At 46.0% G+C, this 17,734-nt stretch overlaps 3 protein-coding genes across 3 annotated transcripts; 1 reads left to right on the forward strand and 2 right to left on the reverse strand.

The window, feature by feature from the left end:
* Positions 1 to 2,416: 2,416 nt before the first annotated feature.
* LOC136554223 (prolyl-tRNA synthetase associated domain-containing protein 1-like) lies at positions 2,417 to 3,614 on the reverse strand. Its single transcript, XM_066546056.1, has 2 exons — positions 3,511 to 3,614; positions 2,417 to 2,954 (listed from the first exon to the last, which is right to left on the reverse strand). The coding sequence occupies exons 1-2, from the start codon at positions 3,589 to 3,591 to the stop codon at positions 2,517 to 2,519; spliced, it is 519 nt and encodes a 172-aa protein (XP_066402153.1). The 5' UTR covers positions 3,592 to 3,614; the 3' UTR covers positions 2,417 to 2,516.
* A 1,601-nt stretch (positions 3,615 to 5,215) lies between these two features.
* Positions 5,216 to 14,762, forward strand: MTIF2 (mitochondrial translational initiation factor 2). Its single transcript, XM_066546057.1, has 14 exons — positions 5,216 to 5,255; positions 6,537 to 6,768; positions 7,251 to 7,356; positions 8,253 to 8,424; positions 8,586 to 8,746; positions 9,179 to 9,355; positions 9,755 to 9,894; positions 10,270 to 10,394; positions 11,148 to 11,352; positions 11,920 to 12,172; positions 12,851 to 12,991; positions 13,747 to 13,911; positions 14,042 to 14,182; positions 14,506 to 14,762. The coding sequence occupies exons 2-14, from the start codon at positions 6,544 to 6,546 to the stop codon at positions 14,673 to 14,675; spliced, it is 2,181 nt and encodes a 726-aa protein (XP_066402154.1). The 5' UTR covers positions 5,216 to 5,255; positions 6,537 to 6,543; the 3' UTR covers positions 14,676 to 14,762.
* A 543-nt stretch (positions 14,763 to 15,305) lies between these two features.
* Positions 15,306 to 16,937, reverse strand: RPS27A (ribosomal protein S27a). Its single transcript, XM_066546058.1, has 5 exons — positions 16,797 to 16,937; positions 16,510 to 16,564; positions 16,230 to 16,315; positions 15,800 to 15,931; positions 15,306 to 15,488 (listed from the first exon to the last, which is right to left on the reverse strand). The coding sequence occupies exons 1-5, from the start codon at positions 16,842 to 16,844 to the stop codon at positions 15,339 to 15,341; spliced, it is 471 nt and encodes a 156-aa protein (XP_066402155.1). The 5' UTR covers positions 16,845 to 16,937; the 3' UTR covers positions 15,306 to 15,338.
* Positions 16,938 to 17,734: the final 797 nt, after the last annotated feature.

The raw sequence follows: 17,734 nt of genomic DNA on the forward strand, positions 1-17,734 counted from the left end.
ATCCCTGCCAGGACCCTGGTGGCTGTGTCTGGGGACTGTCACTGTCACGACTCTGGCACACACTGCTGTGTGTGGGGCACTGCTGGGCAGTGTCAGTGCCCTCAGCAGAGCTGGATGTGTCCTTTCCATCACACAGGGATCCCCTCCTGCTCCACTGACCAGCTCAGCTCCTCTCAAGCCGCTGCTTTGCTTTGCAGAGAAGTTCCCTGGCACTTGAGCAGTCAGGTGGCTCTCTGTGCTCTGCCAATTCCCCTTTCCTTCTTCCTTTCTTAACCTTCCCACTCTGTGCCCTTAAAGGGAAATATAAAAAACCAAATTCAACCTGGGAGCAGCCTCTCAGTTCCTGCTGCTCCCAATGCCAGGGATGCACATGGCAGCTTTGTACCCCAGCGATCCCAACCCCAGCACTGCCAGTTCCAGCTTACAGAGGAGGTTCTCATGCCATACAATGTGTATGTTCTGTTAACTTTTCTGGTAGGCTCTGAGGATTTAGTAACATTCCCAGCACCTATTATTATTATTTCTAAATTTTGTCCAGGACATGATGCAGCCTAACAAAGGGAGCTCATGTGTGATTTTTAGGGGTAGCTGATGATGTATATGTAAATAATGCTTTGATATTAATAAAACTGCCTTAAAGGAATGTACCGAGGTGTGAAACAGAACTTAAAAAGCTCTTATTTAAAACTGTAATTTCCTTTACATATTGATTTTTTTAATGTTTGCCATTGTATACATTTATTAATGATGTTATTAAAATGCCAAACCAAATAATTTTTATTCTTATTTTGTGTGTGTATATTTATACACACTTTTTTTCTGGAAACTGATGTTACTGGAAGGGTATTGGTGTCGTGGTGATGTGTGCAGTGAGTATTTCTTCTGGAAGGAAACGGATAAAACTGTAGCAGAATTTTTCTGGACCATGTGTAGTTTGTCCTGTGTGATTTGTGTAGAGCTGGGTAGCTTTTAACTGTACACTATTTTGATACTATTATTAAAAAAAAAAAGAGACTGATTTCATAAGTAAATACAAAAAGAAATCATTCTAGATTTGCCAGGTGTAGTATTTGAAGCCTGGTAGGTATTTTTGCTGAGATATGTCTCAGGATCCCTTCTGAGGATGAAGTAAGTCACACTTTAGGCAGTGCAGATTCCAGGATTGTGTACATCCTTCAAACCATTTGTCACATTTAAAACATTCCAGATTTAAAAACCTTGGCAAGTCAAATCTAATACTCTTTTTTTTGGAAATGATAAAGGATTTAGGGGTACCACAATAAAAAATACGTGAAGGGGGAGGGAGAGTGAATGGCAGAGAGAGAGTAAGGTAAATATTACATTTAAAGACACATCCTAATGTATCAATGTGGAGCTAATTCAGTGGTGCATCTGTCAGTCCAGAGCTCATTCATCTACCCAGTGTTCCTAAATACCAGATGTTCCCTTCAGTCTATAAAATGTCATGTATCTGGACATCTCTCTAGTGCTCTTCCTACAGCTGCAGCATCTCTTGGTCACTTCTTTCCCACTGAACATGACTCCCAGGATAGATGCAGTTGGTTTGTGTGTCAGAGGTGGAGAACTGGAACTGCTGGATGGTGAAGGGTTCTATCATTCAGAGCTCCAAGAAAGGTACCAGATCCTTCCAGATGAAGGAAACATGGTAAGGCTGTGAGTGAAGGAACTTGCCTTACTGTAGATGGTGATTTTTCCTACTCGGTTAATAGTAATTGTTCATTCACCCAAGATCACAAATGCTTTTACATGTTTTTAATTTGTGCTCCTGCAGTTCTGGTTCCAGTTCATCCCAGCCTGTGCTGATGCTCTTGCCCTGGAGGCTTTGTTTGTACTGACATTTTCCTTGGGCTGCATCCTAAAGCCTTCACCCCCATCATCCTCAGATTCCATCCCTCACTCACTGCTCCCCTGGCCTTGGGTTTTGGGGGTGCTCATTGCCATGGGATGTTTACTGGACTTGAGGGAGTTGCTGCTGCTTCTGTCTTCAGCACACCGTGATTGAACAATGACAATCAAATGCATTTCCTGTAGTGTAGGTGAGTTGGTTTTTTAGGTGAAAAGAATAAAAAGAAAGCAATGTGTAGTAGGGCATAAATGGGTGCAGGGACAGTCACTCTGTCCTGGGGGTATTGACAGGTCCTACAACTTGCAATTTGTTCTTTTCTAGTGATGTCAAGTTAAAACCTTCAAGGCCAGTCCCATGCCTGGGAAATTCTAGTTTTATCCATTTACTGATAAAGACTGTAGTAGTATTTAAATAATGCCTTTTCTACTTACTAGCTACTTAGTGGTAGATTGCAAAATGTCTTTTTAAGAACACTGTTAACCTTCCAATAACTGAAAGGCAGAAATTTTTCTCACCAGACTATACAATACATAACTGAAACAAATGAAAAAGGAGTAAGCCATTTTTTTCAAGTTTTATTTGTAATGAGATTTTTCACCAGTTTTGCTCTATAAAAATCAATGAGTAGCAGTAGAAAAATGAACTTCCTCTACTTAATGTCTTCATCGAAGTGTACGATGATGGGCTCGTGGCCTGTTGATCTCACAAACTTCAGGAAGTCGTCGGGGCTTAAGCCCATGGTTGCAGAATTTGTCATTGGATGGAAATACACCTTTTCATGGCCCCCTTGGAGCAGGGCAGCGTCCAGCACCAGCCTCACATCTCCCTGGTCACAGAAGAGGGCGAGCGGCGTGGCACAGCCCTGACCCACTCGCAGCTTTTCCAGCATGGCGTTCTCGTCAGCAAATCTGAGGTTTCCGCTTCCAACGCCCAGCTTTTTACCAAGTTCGTTCAAATTGACCTGCCTGTCGTGCAGGATGGTCACCAGCCAGAACCCTTTCTTCTTTTTGTCTTTAAGAAACAGGTTTTTACTGTGAGCTCCTTTCATGTGTTGGACGTGGGGCATCATTTCCTCAACAGTGAACACCTGGAAATCAGCAGCAGTGTGGTGTCAGACTCTATATCCCATTAGACTCCCAGTCGTGTGCTGGCAGGTATCTTTTGTTAAGTATTTAGAAAATGCTGAATGTTCTACTCGGCCTAAAAGCTGTACCCTTTTACGAAGGAATTTTAACAGAACACGAATAAAATGTGACAAACTGCTCCGGCACACTCAGAATCGTTTCTGTCTCGTGTGTGCAGCAATGCCTCGCTTTAAAGGCAGCGCTGGGAGCGCTCACACGTGGAATGACGTGGCTTGTAACTGGGAGCGAGTAGAAGTTTGGAAAGCATCTTGGATGCCGCCGACTTCAGGGAAAAGAAGTGGGCGAGCCGCCCCTCAGACTACCGGGAAAAGGGGGTGGATCTGGAGGCAGAGTCAAAGCGACCAAAAAACGTCCCCAACCATTCTGCCAGGCCCTGCGAGAACTTCCTCACCGATACTTCTGCTAAAGCCGCAGGGGGTGGACCTCATCCCGCCCTGATTCCGCCGTGCTCCGCTGGCAAGGCGGGCGTTTATAGCCGGGTTTTAAGGAGGTTCCTACCTGGGGGTGCTCGGCGGTGACGGTGGCGATGCCCAGGTCCCGCAGCCGCCGCTCCAGCGCCTCCCGCAGCTCGGCCGCCATCGCGCCCCGCCCGCCCCGCTCCGGGCCCGCCCCCGGCAGCGCCCTGCCCCAAAGAACCGGCAAATCCCTCAAAATCCCGCTCGTTTGTGCTAAGGAACACCCCCTGCGGAACAGACCGTGGATGTAATATATCCCCATCCCACCCGAGCCTCCCCTCCCGCACAGTTCAATACATTTCGTGTTCCTTAGAGCCATTTCCTTCCCAAACAGCGACATTTACGCATTGTTTCGACACACGCTGTATTTGGTTCAAGTGTTGGTTTCAAGCAGATATTTAACCTATTAATCCTTTTGTTCGTGTTCTTACTCTAATTTCAGGTTCTGGCCTGCTCCTTGCCCACAGTTTTGCTGAAAACGCTGCTAGATAAGAAAGTTATGAAAAAGTCAAAGCTAAAAAGAAAATCAAAATACATCATACACCCTGTAAACAAAAACTGCATCATTTGTATTTTTTTTAATCAACCAATAATAGTCAGGAATTGCAACTAAGGGACAAAGCCAAACATTAATGGCCACACAGTTGGAAAATATTTCTACAACCCAAACCATCGTCCTGACCTATGACATCAATAATTATTTGTTTCCAGTTGGCCCTTCAGAATAACGGGCGATCTGTAATAAGCTTTAAATTAAAACAGTATGACTCTGCAGTGAAGAGACATGTGGAAGAAATACAATCCCATGCTAATTCCCAGAGCCTTACAGCAGCACACAGGAAGATTTCCAGACAGCATCCAGTGGAAGATCAACTCAAAAAGCAGATTTGCAGTAAACTCTGATGACTGTTTCGCAGGCTAAATCTATTTTTGCATTAAAACGCTTTTCAGGTCAGTCCCAAGATGTGTTGCCCTCGCAGTGGCCTTTCCTTCCCTGCATGTCTTCTGTGCTAGAACACTGACTGCTCTTAATGTTCTTTGCACAACTTTTGGTATTTAATTACTTTTTTTTTTTATTGTGATCTGTTTTTGAGAAATACACAGCTCAGATATGTGAAGGAAATTATGGTCATTACTTGTCACGCACAATTTGCAGTGTCCGGATTTACAGGGATCACCACAGCATCAGGCAGACCCCTGGGATTATCCCTGGGTTTTACAACCAGCATTAACCAGGTAACATTAAGGAGTTTTCACTTGTAGAGCTTCATCTTACATTTTTGTTTTCTCTACTCCATTATTTTAGAGAGGAGGTAAAAATCAGGGACCTTAAAGCTTTAGCTTGCATGTGAGTGGGGAGGGCTTTGCAGAGAGGAAGCTGCTGTCTCCTGGCAAGGAGGAGTAAAACAGATTTAAGTGTGTAGATAGATAAATAGATGTTTAAAAAAATAAGTTTCAAAACCCTAGAATAGGCATAAATTCATAAAGTCCCTGTCCCGTGACGGGTCCGAGTCCCGCCTCCCCTGAGGACCTTTCCCGCCTCCCGTGAGGCGAGGCCCCGCCCCCTGCCGGGCAGCCCTGGGGTCGCAGCTGCGCCTGCGCGGTTCCCTCGCACCCCCTGGGGGCGCATGCGCAGAGAGCGGCGCGCCGGGCGTGAGGCACGGAGGGGACGCGGAGCCTTTTCCCTTTCTTCCCTTCCCTCCTTCATTCCTCGGGCTGTCAGGGCCTGCACCCGGGGGCTCGGAGAAAGGCGCTGCCCCCGCGGGGAGGGCGGGCTGCAGCTGGCAGGTATTAACCAGGCAGAGCCATGGGCAGGAGAGCAGCAGGAGCGGGAATGTCGCTGCTCCGCCCCGGGAGCCGGGAAGGGTTTTCCGCAGGCAGAGCCTGGCTGGGATTCGCTGCTGTGAGCTGGGCCAGCGGGCCTTGACCTTGTGTTGTTTGTGTGTGTGTGCTGCGTCCTGTGGCAGCTCCGCGGCTCCCTCGGCTTTACCGATTCAGCCCCTCTGCGGTTCTCTTTAGGGTTAAAAACCCCACCAAAACAGCTGGGTCTGGTTGGTTAAGTTTGTCATGTGCTCGCTTGCTGCAGGAGTCAGGGTGCAAGGGAAGTTTTAAAGGGCCCGCAACCATTCTGGGAGGAAGCGAGAGCGTTCCCTGCCTTTGGGAGGGTGACACAAGGACACCTCTGAGTGGGGACAGGGAAGGAACAGAGAGTCCGTCCCCAAACAGGTCAGAATCACAGAGTGCTTTGGGTTGGAAGGGACCTTAAAGACCATCCTGTTCCACCCCCTGCCATGGGCAGCGACACCTTCCACTGCCCCAGGGAGCCCCGTCCAAGCTGGCCTTGGACACTTCCAGGGGTGTGGCAGCCACAGCTTCTCTGGGCACTCTGTGCCAGTGCAGAACAGGCAGCTCTGGCAGCAGGAGAAGCTCAGGGTGTTGTCCGGGATAATTGGCAAAAAGACTCAAACCAAAGTTAAGATGGTTAAAACAAGATGTGGGATGATCTGACAGAAGCTGAGCCAGGGCTTAGCCTCACTGGAGGTCTCTGAGCACACGTCAGCACTGGTGTCACTGCCGTGCTGTGGTCTTTCAGTGGTGCTTTTGTCTTGAAATGCTCAGGAAAAGGGCATTTTGCATTTTGAAATGCTCACCAAATGGCATTTGGTGTGTTTTGGTGGCTTGGAGAGGTTGACACTGTGTAATTCTGTGGCTGACACTTGTGTAATTCTGTCGGTATAGCATGAGGAGTGCAAATGTGGGGTTTTCGTAGGAGACGTCAAAGAACATGCAATGGGGGAATTAATGGTTTAAATCAGAGATCAGTGGAGAAAGATGAAAGATCTGTAAGCTCTTAGTAGATCCATGTTTCTGCAGTGGAGTACTGGAGAAAGGTGAAGCACAGAAAGAAATGGAAAAACTGGAACAGTCCCTAAACAGTTTAATTTTGCCAGTGTTATAAAGCCTGTTTGGAAACATAACACTGGTGTCTCGTGTTCCTGAACATTTTGTCCTGAGAAGGAGGATTTTTGAGCCTCGAGGCTGACCTCAGTGTGTGCTTTGTGTTTGCAGGGGGGAAATGAACCAAGGGTTGCTGCTGAGGTTTGAAAATCTGGTGCAGCTCCGTGGTGCCTGCCAGCAGCTGCGTGCCCTGTCCTCCAGGAAAGTGTGTGGAGCACGATGGAAGCCTCTGGAGTTGTCTGCATCTCCCATGTGGTCCCTCCCTCTGCACCCACAGCTCTGGCCAAAACACAGATTAATCAGTGCTGCCTTACCACAGTGCAGACATCTAGCTACAAAGGAGGTAATTAAGGACATCCAGTAATCCCTGGGTTTGTGTGGGAAGTACAAGAGCTCAGCTTGAACATTTGAATTAAAAAGGAAAAAAAGCGCTTTATTCATGAGTATAGAGACTTGTCATAAATCTGTAAGACGAAATGTACTTCATGCATAATTTTTTGCCATTCCCTCTCAAATATGACTTAGACCAGTAACATCATGAATTTTTGCTGACACTGGAGGAAACTATTGCAAACAAAAATGGAAATTGCTTTATTGGCTTTTGTCCTTGTTCTGAAAAATTAAAAATGCAAAAAGATTAAGAGTAGCGTGCTACACATTTGAAATGTTCATTATGATGTGTTAACTCATTCATTAATTGTAATTAATTGGTATTACTGTAAAGAAGATGTGTTTACCTCATACGGCTTGAGACCATTGTCTTTTTAATATTGTCTTTGTTATATCTTAGTTTATATTTCTGTGTTTGTGTCTAATTCCATGTAGGAGACAAAAAAGAAGAAAAAGAAGATTCCCCTGACAAAAGGTGAAGTGGAGATAAGGCAGAAGATGACTGTGGAGGAACTGGCACAAGCTATGGGCAAAGACATAGGTGAGAGCTGCTTTGGGGTCAGAAACAGCAACATTTGTCACACCCCTTCCACCAGTGACAAATGAAAAGGTGGCTTCAGTGGCCTGAGTGCTTCTGGATCCATCCCAAAGGAAATGTTGGGAGACACAGTGCAGACTAAAGAGAAAAGTTGTTGGGCCATCCAAATGACCAGCCAGCCATTTAAATGTGAAGAAGCCATGTCTGTCTGTCTGTCCTCTCCAGCAGAAAGGCCTCAGATCCAGGCAAGGCTGCTCCTTGTGGCTGTGCTTCCCAGGGGCTCAGTTATTCCAGAAGGAAAATTCTGCACCTGGTCTGTCAGAGCTGGACCCCCATGCGTTAAGAAGTTGATGCTAAAGAGCTTCAGCCCAAAATCCAGAGTAGGAGTAGGAATCTTGTGTTCAGGAGCAACTTGTGTTTCATTAGAACAGTCCTTTGATTAACTGGGAGTGGCAAGACTTGTCTGGAATTGCTCCCTCTAACAATTTTTGACTACTGTGATAGGTTCTGTGTTTCTACAACCAAAGAACGGAGCCTGTGATCGGATTTATCAAATTTCCTTCCTCCTTGAATCACTCCTTTGCTCTTTGCTTTAGATGAGTTTCAGTTGTTTTCTCTTTTGGAGTTAGTAGAAGAGTAAGCCATGAATATCTGAGTGGAAAATAAGATTCTAGCAGCTAACAGAGTAGTAATTTTCAGTAATTCTGCAAAAAGTTCTTCTCTGCAAGTATGTAGATTAATGGCAACTTCTAGATAAATCTAACTAAAGGAAAACTGCTTGGTGGATAATACTAATTAGCACAAAGAAAATATGGAAAAGTCTGATAAAGTGGGTTGGATTTTTTTGTCCCACATGTTTTTGTGGATGTAATTATTAAATGTGTTTATGTTTGCTGCAGATCATATTTATGAAGTGCTGCTGTACACAAACATTAACCTTGATTCAGTAGAACCAGATTCCGTCTTAAGTGAAGACCACATCAAGATGATTGTTCAGAAATCAGGAATGAAGTATAAATCAGCAAAGCTGAAAGAGGAAAAGGAAAGAAAAAACACAGATGCTGTCAAGAGGCAAGTTGTGAGCTGCTCTTTTTGGCTCTTTTTATTCTATTCCTTTCTGCAGGTGTTTGGGGAGGAGGCAGCCTGGATTGTGGGGCATTGAGTGCTGTGCTGGGTGTGGCCCAGTGAATTTTTTTTGGCATTCACATCTCCTGTTTTTGCTGCAATTACAGACCTCCTGCAGACCCAGCAGTGCTGACCCCACGGCCCCCAGTTGTCACCATCCTGGGACATGTGGATCATGGCAAAACAACCCTGCTGGACAGCCTGAGGAAAACCCAGGTGGCAGCCATGGAAGCAGGAGGCATCACACAACACATTGGAGCTTTTATTGGTATGATCCAAGTCCACCTGCTCAGCTGTAACACAATTTCCTCTCCATCTCAGGCTGTGTTCATTGGGGAAAGAAAGTTGCCACATAAATGGTGAGAAAGGAAACCATAACACAAAATGTCTGTTCCTGATACCTGTCATAACTCTGTACATAGAGCTTTGAGATTAATTGTCTGCACAAGTTGATATTAAATTATCTGGGGTTATGGAAGATCCCAGGACACTTTCTTGTTCCTGAGGATTTAACAGCACCTTTGACCTTCATGCCAACAATTACCTGACTTTCTAAAACATGTCTTTATTATTAAAATGCCCCGACTGCCTAAAACTTGTCATTATTATTAAAATGCCCTCAAAGGGGTGGTGCTTGATGTACAGCACATCAGATGAAGCTGGCTGAAGTGCTGATGTTGAGCTGTACCATTTGTCACAGTGCACATGCCCTCTGGGGAGAAGATCACCTTCCTTGACACCCCTGGCCACGCAGCCTTCTCAGCCATGCGGGCCAGGGGCACCAACGTCACCGACATCGTCATTCTGGTGGTGGCAGCAGAGGATGGAGTGATGCAGCAAACCATAGAGTCCATCCAGCACGCCAAAAATGCAGGAGGTACAGAGTGGGGGGGGTTGGGAACCTTGTTTTTACCTCTCAAAAAAGCCTCCTTGTGCTGGAATCCACAGAACTTGGGAAGTGACTGTCCTCGTCCCATTCATCATCCTCTGTGATGTTTGAAATGTACTGAATGTTGCAGTAATACAAAAAGATCCTAAAATATGAATATTTAACAAGACAGGGGTTCATTGTTTGGGTTTTTTTACCTTCTCTACATGGGTAACTCCTGCAGCTTCCTCCTGGTAGCTCAGATCTTGATGGCTGCTCAAGGAAGAGGCACCAAGTGAGATGAGCTGTTCTAAATGCCTATAACTTGCTCTAACCTCTTCTAGAAGCTCTGGTGGTAGCAGCAGGTTTTGGTTAGGTTGGTGCTGAGTTTGTGTGTTCTCTTTTTAGTTCCTCTTATCCTTGCCATTAATAAATGTGACAAACCTGAAGCTGATCCTGAAAGAGTAAAGAAGGAATTGCTGGCTCATGATGTGGTGTGTGAAGAGTTTGGAGGTGATGTTCAGGCTGTAAATATTTCTGCACTCAAGGTAAGATTGTGGTAGAAAAAATGATGATGTTCATGGGTGTCTAATATGTGCAGAGAAATGCATTTTTATTTGGCAGCTGGAAAATAAAATGCTTCTCTTCCTGGTATGTGATCTCTTGCCATGAGGCAAGAGCCAGAATTATTTGAAACACACTGAAATGTATTTTGAGGCTCAGACTTCCAGCAAGCAATAATATCTCATTTTTCTGCTGGTAATTCAGTCCAGCAGTTTTGTGTCTGATGTCTGGAAGTCTTGCCTGGGTGTTGAATGTCATCACATTTCAGCGGGGGAATTTGGCACCAAGGGTTGGACTTCTGATCCCACTTTGCTTGGGCACTTCCTTTATTCTCTGTGGTTTTGTGTGGCTTTATGCAGGGGGAAAACCTGATGGTTTTGGCAGAGGCAACTGTTGCTCTGGCAGAGATGTTGGAGCTGAAGGCAGATGCCACGGGGCTGGTGGAGGGAACCATCATTGAGTCTCGGAAAGACAAAGGGAAAGGGTGAGTCCAGTGCCACCTCTGCACCTTGTGACAGCACAGGCACACTGGGCAGGGACCTGTGCCTCAGTAAGGAAAGGCAGAGCACTTCCTTTGCAGTGCTCCTAGCCAAAGCCTTGAAATACTACTCTGCAGCACAAGAGGTTCTAAACTGGTGGGGCAAAACTCATCACATCCCTGAAATGAAAATCCTGTGACAGGAAATAGTTTCAAATGGTAGAACTTAAGTGGGTTTTTTAATGTCTTTTAAAAAGTAGGAATGATGACTTAACTGTCAATACATACAAAATTCATGACTAGTTTTGTGTAACATGACATTCTACCCTTAAGTATCTTGGTCCATTGGCAGGTTTATGAACAAGGTGTGTTCTGTCCTCTTTACAAATGAACTGAGTTCTACAAGGTTGTTGGGATTTGTTGTTTGGGGTTGGAGTTTTTTTGGTGGGGCTTCACTTAATATGTAAAATCACCATGTTGCTGGGTTCCCAAAAGCCAGATTTTGGATTGATCTGCAGAAATGAAGAGCACAGTACAGATTTTGGGGCTTTTTAACTCACTGAAACATTTGGTGAGTGCTCTAGTAAATCATCACAGGAATATAAATCAGGAGTTGATGGATGACGCTTGGGACTCTGCATTGTGCCAGTGATGGATCACAAATCCGTTCTGGTTGTGTTGTGCCTACACTGGCTGTGAAGACAGGGAGAAACATCACTTGAATTCTGTCTGTTATTTTTCTCCTCTGCTCTTCACTAGTCCACTCACCACAGCCATCATCCAGAGAGGAACTCTGAGGAAAGGCTGTGTTCTGGTTGCAGGGAAGACCTGGGCTAAAGTGCGTTTCCTGTTCGATGAGAATGGCAAAGCTGTGGATGCAGCCCCACCAGGCACCCCCGTGGAAATCATGGGCTGGAAGGAAAGCCCTTCAGCAGGAGATGAAATCCTTGAAGTAGAGTCTGAGGTACACAAAGAACTCACACTGCTGCAAGGATGGGAAGGAGCTGAGTGACAAAATAAGTGAGAGCTTTTAATCACCTGGATAATCCCATGGAAGGTTGAGCGTGGGGATTAAGAGACCTGAGCTGATGCTCTGGAAGAGGAATGAGGGTTTGCATTTTGCCTCTTTCTTTTCCACCTTTCCCCTGCTGGACTGTCCTCATCTCCACTGGAACAATCCAGTACTTGAGGAGATCAGTGTTTTAATTTGAGAAAGACATAACTCTTGCCTGACAAAAAGAAAATGCATAAAATACAACTTGAGATGGGTGTTGTGAGAGCTGGAAAAATCCCACATGAAAGAATGAACAATAATTTTCTTCTGCAATGCAGAGATACTATAAAAATAGGCCTTGAGTCACGTGGTAGCTCAGGGAGGAAAAGCTCTTGTCTCATTCTCTGCCATCTGTGCAGTAAAACTATAGTTAAAAGTGAAGGAAAATGAGTGAGCCTGTAGAGGGGATGTGAAAGGATGCAATTGCAGTGTTCTGAAGCAGTGCTTTCAAGGTAATGATTCTGTCTTCCTGCCCAGCAAAGGGCACAGGAAGTTGTGGCTTGGAGGACCTATGTTGAACAACAGGAGAAGATGAAGAAGGATCTGGAAGTTATTGAAGCAAAGCAAAAGGAACACAGGGTGGAATATGAGAAGCAGCAGCAGAAGCTGGCCCACTTGACCTGGAGACAGAGGAAGGCAGTGCTGTACAAGGCCAATAAGCAACTGATGTTCTCAAGGCCTAAGGAGAGGACAGAGATGGATGAAAACACACTCTCCTTAATAGTTAAAGGTGCTGTCCATGTCTGTGTGCTGCTCCTTTGGTTCTGTGCTTCTCAAATGCTCAGTCTGAGACAGAGCTCTAAACTAACCCCAGCTCCTATTACCAAAAGTTCGATCAGTTTAAAACTTATTGAACTTCTCTCCTAAGGGCAGGGCCATCAGAAAACATCCACTGGTCAGGAGGATGTGCTGCCAGCAGGGCCAGAGCAACAGGAAAACGTAACGTGCTCAATGCACTTACCCAGGGGCTCCTGAGTAAAACCCATACATAGAAACCCCAATATATATACACACACATATATAAAATCCTGTATATGTAAAAAAAGTCCCAAGCTATAACCATTTGGCACCAGCAAAATAGAGGAGAATAACAATTATGTATTGAAGTGGGACAGGAGGAAATTGGTTTAACCTCACTTAGTGATACTCAAGCAGTGACTGTAGTTGAAAACCTGCAAACTTGATGTGACAGTGAGAGCAGATGCAGAGCCTCTGGCCCTTCTGTATTTATCCAGTTTATTTCTGAAATTAACAGACATTTTGGGTGGGTTTTAACATATTACTGAAAATATAGTAAGAGTGACAGATGTCAGAAGGCTTTCTGTTGCACAGTGTGGAGTTGACATTAGTTGTGTTTTTGTGTCTTTGACTTACACAAAGCCAGCAGTATTTCCATTTATCCATGCAGGTGATGTGGATGGATCTGTTGAAGCTATTCTGAACGTTCTGGACAGCTATGACTGTGAGGATGAATGCAAACTAGATATTGTCTACTTTGGAATGGGAGACATCAGTGAAAATGATATCAGCCTTGCTGAAGCGTTTAATGGTGGGTGTTTCAAAATCATTTTACAGTTTTGAAATTACTGACTTACTGAAATGCACAGGCCTCAGCCAGGTTTTGCTTTCTCAATAATAGTTAGCAGCATCAATAAGGTAAATTTTTGTGAATGTTGAAAATGTTTCCTTGAATATCAGACCAGTGCAGAAGAGGAGGCTCAAAGTCTCACAGAAATGGAAGGACTCTGGAAAAGTTCTTGCCAGAAATTCAGTTGTTCAGGTTAAACTCTGGCTCTTCACTCAGGCTGCTTTATGATGCTCACACAGGGCAAAGCTAGAAAAGCAGGTTCAAAAATAATTTTCTCTTTGCTCAGGGAGGCATCTGGATCTAGGACCGAGTCAGTTGTTGCTGTTCATACCCCATAATTCTCAGAGAATGAGGTCACTGCACATGCCAGTGGCCACAGCTGGGCAAGAATCGTTTAGGATTCACTTCCAGCTTTGTTTGGACAACCTTGTTGGTTTTCCAGCCCAAAAAGAGAGATCTGTCTCCTTCACATGAGCTGTGTGTGTTATTTTCTGCTTTGATACCTGCAGTCTGTCATCAGGGACCTTCTGTGGGCTTTTTTGGGCCATTTATTTTGATAGGTTTGTAGCAGTCCATGAGCCATAGCAGGAGAGGCAAACGGTTCCCCATTAAAAGAGAAGCAGGAATAAAATGTACCCTGTGCTGCAGAATTTCACTCTAACTGCTCAAAGACTGATCCCTTGTAGTCAGCACTTGACAGTTGTTTCATTTTTCAGGTGTAATATTTGGATTCAGTGTGAAAGCCAATGAAAGCATCAAAAAGCTGGCTGATAAAAAGGGAATAAAAATTAAACTGCACAACATAATCTACAAACTTATAGAAGACTTGAAGGATGAGCTGAACAGCAGGCTGCCCCCAACTGTGGTGGAGACTACAGTAGGTGAGTTTTCATTGATACATTTTTGCCTCAAAACGTGGCAAATTCTACACTCCCAATAAAATGCAGCCTGCTTCTACCTCGTGCCAGTTTGTTATTCCTGTGGACTTCAACTTTACTTTTTGTATTTTAGGGGAAGCTTCTGTTCTTGACACCTTCTCTGTCACAGTAGGAAAAAACAAAATTCCAGTGGCTGGATGCAGAGTGCACAAGGGGCTGCTGGACAGAAAAATGAAGTTTAAGCTAATCCGTAACAGGGATGTTATTTGGAAAGGTGAGTGGAATTGCCACAAAACGTGGATTTGTGCTTAGTATTTTTAGATATTGCCACTTCCCTGGGAAGTCAGTGCAAAGGATCCTAGAGAAATGCTGAATTCTGTCCAGGATGGAGAGAAAAGCCACCAAATGCCAGTGTATTATTGTTCCCAGTGGGCAAGCAGGAGCATCTCAGGATGTTCCTTCCAGTAACCACAAGCACCCCCCATCCCTACATTTTCCTGCTTTCCCTGTGGAGCCACAAATTAATGGAAGGGCAAACCAATCCATTGCTCTGCTCTGCTGCTGGTGGCCTCTCTTTGATGCATTTTCTCTTCGTAGGATGTTTGTCATCACTGAAGCACCATAAAGATGATGTCCAGGTAATAAAAACAGGAATGGATTGTGGATTGAGTTTGGACAAAAATGTGGAGTTCAGTATTGGAGATGAAATTATCTGTTATGAAGAAAAAGAAGTGCAACAGACAACTTCCTGGGACCCAGGGTTTTAAAGACATTTTAACATGTGAACACTAAAGGACAATATATTATGATCCTGGCTGGCCTTTAAGTCTTAACATTAAATGAACTTTCAGAGATGCACGGGAGCTGTTCTTTACATCAGAGCACTTCAGATACATTTTATACCTGAAATGTTCTGCTCTTCCATCATGTCAAGCAACCAGCTGCCCTCACTGGAACATGGGATAAATCACTTGGGTAACACCAAGCACTTCGAGTGTGTAAAACCAGCGTGGTAAAATATTTCTGATGACAATCTTTTGGCTCCAGAGTAGCTGAGCCACCTCCTCCCTCCCCTCCCAGTGCTGCTGTACAGTATTTCAGTGTGTTGGCTGCATTTTGTCACCATGTCACCCCACTCTCTAGCACTGACCCACTGTGGACCTCTGAAGCTGCTGTTTTCCCACATCAGAACTGTCTCACGTTAAGACCACTTCTAAGGTTAGCTTGGCTGTTGGTTTTCTTCCTTTTACAACTGGTGCCCAATATTCTTAAAATCCAACTGCTGCTTCAGTTTTCCACTCAGTATTTCACCCTAGCTGGCTGGCAGCACCGCCCAGATTTTTCTCACTGATCAGCAGAGAGGAAACGCAGCGCCACAGAAAGAAACCCTTCAGCCATACAGAAGTTCAGATTTTTATTGTCTGGTACATTTACTTGTCTTCTGGCTTATTGAAGCAGTATGTCAGACAGCACTTGCCACAGTAGTGCCTGTCAAAGTGGCTGGCCATGAAGACTCCAGCCCCACACTCCTCCGAGGGGCACTCCCGGCGCAGGCGGCTGATCTTGCCGTTCTCATCCACCTGGAAGGACAAACAGACAATGGCTCACATGCACTCTCCTCCTTTCAGCAACAATAATCATTTTGAGTATTTTTCATTGGCATAATAGGTGTTGTAATAGCAGCTACACCAGGCTTCTTGAGGTACGTGTCAGAAGTGCCCAACTGCAATAGGTCATGTGTCTTTTATTTAACACATGGGATATTTGCAAATTGAAAGAGTTTAAATATTAAATACACCAGAATCTGTGCAGACCAGCAACAGGCTCCACACCCTCCCTGGTGAGAGCTGAGTTTTTATCAAGTTCCCCCCTCCAAATTAATTCTACCTACCTTGTAGTACTTGAGCACTGCAAGCTTAACCTTCTTTCTCTTATGCTTGTTCTTCTTGGGAGTTGTGTAAGACTTCTTCTTCCTTTTCTTAGCACCACCACGAAGTCTCAGCACCAGGTGAAGGGTTGATTCCTGTTTGTAAAGCACATGAAACAGACTCAAAATGCTTTCTCAAAGCAACTACAGCATTTAAACAGGACTTTTCCATCTACCTAGAGGAAGTACATCTCAAGTGCCAAGCACATAGGAAAGCTCTAAAAGGATTATTTTTTGTTAAGGTGGCATCCTAAACTCCCAGCACCAACACTACTCCAATCCCTTAATTTGGCTGAATTAGAAACATTTCTCAATCTCAGCAGCATATCTCGGTGAGCTCTGCCCGTGCCAGCTCCTGGGCACTGCACTGCTGTGTCCTGCCTTTCCTACTCACTTTCTGAATGTTGTAGTCGGACAGTGTGCGTCCATCCTCCAGCTGCTTCCCAGCGAAGATCAGCCGCTGCTGATCCGGAGGGATGCCTGATGGTGACAGAAATCAGGGATAAACGAGGGATGTGAGCTACAGCATGCTGTAATAAAATTAAGATTGCTGCAGGAAATTATATCTGTGTAAGACACACATCAATCCACAAGAGTGCAAGACAGAATAACGTATATAACATATACTAATTGATATCAATATATAATAATCAATAAATGCCTTTAGAACTCACCCTCTTTATCCTGGATCTTCGCTTTTACATTTTCTATAGTATCAGAAGGTTCAACCTAGTACGAAACAGAACAACAGAATCAAAACGCGCTGCACGTTTTAATTATCCCAGCAAGGCCGAACAACCACGAGGTGCTCCCGGCACAGGCCCGGTGCTGCCACGGCCATTCCGGGCCCCACCGCGCGGTCCGGGCCGCCCGAGGCAGCGCATGGCCGCGATTCCCCGCACATCCCGGGCTCTGCCGGCACATCCCCGCCTTCCGGAGCACCGGCAGGCGGGGGGCTCACCTCGAGGGTGATGGTTTTCCCCGTGAGGGTCTTCACGAAGATCTGCATGGTGAGGCGGGCACGGGGGACGCCGGGGCCGGAGCGCGGGCTGCCCGCGCTGCTCGCGGAATGGCGACGGCGGCCCGAGAGAGCGCCGCGCCCGCACGCACGGGGTTTCCGTGCGCGCCGCAGAGGGGGCGGGTGGCGCGCCGGGACTACGACTCCCGGCATGCCCCGCCAGCGGCGGCCGCGGCCGAGCCTGCTGGGAGATGTAGTCCCGGCACAGGGGGAGTGGGAGGGAACTGCGGCTCCCACAGTGCACCGCGGTGGCAGTCGTTAGGGGAGGAGGAGCCGCCATGAGGGGAAGAGGAGGAGCCGCCGTGACGAGTGAGGCGGGGCCGCCGTGAGGGGAAGAGGAGGAGCTGCCGTGACGAGTGAGGCGGGGCCGCCATGAGGGGTGGAGGAGGAGGAGCCGCCACGGCCGGTGAGGCGGGGCTGTCGTGAGGGGAGGAGGAGGAGCCGCCATGAGGGCGGGGTTCTCCGGCTGTGTGACTCGGTTTTTCTGTGCTTTGTGGTAGCTGTTGGTGGAATTGTTGTTCTACGGCTAGCAGGTTTTTGATTTACCTGTGTCTCTGTCAAGGCCGGGTTGGACATGACTTGGAGCAACCTGGTCTAGTGGGAGGTGTCCCTGTCCATAGCGGGGGAGCTTTGAGGTCCTTTTCCATCCAAACCATTCTGGGGTTCTGTGATTCTCTGCAGCCTAAATCCCAGAATTCGATGTCCTGGTTCTCGAGGAAGCAGTTTAAAGACGCCTCACAGCCACTTTGCCACCTGCAGATTCCTCCAGATCAATTCCAGGTTTATATCTGGGCAAAGATTTTTAAAACTAGAAAAGCTGTAGGTAAATTGGGAATAAAGGAGCCCTGAGTCACGATTTGGAAATTATTTGTTAGGTGGTT

The sequence above is a fragment of the Molothrus aeneus genome, chromosome 3 (assembly GCF_037042795.1).
Source record: "Molothrus aeneus isolate 106 chromosome 3, BPBGC_Maene_1.0, whole genome shotgun sequence".
In the NCBI taxonomy this organism is placed as follows: Eukaryota; Metazoa; Chordata; class Aves; order Passeriformes; family Icteridae; genus Molothrus; species Molothrus aeneus.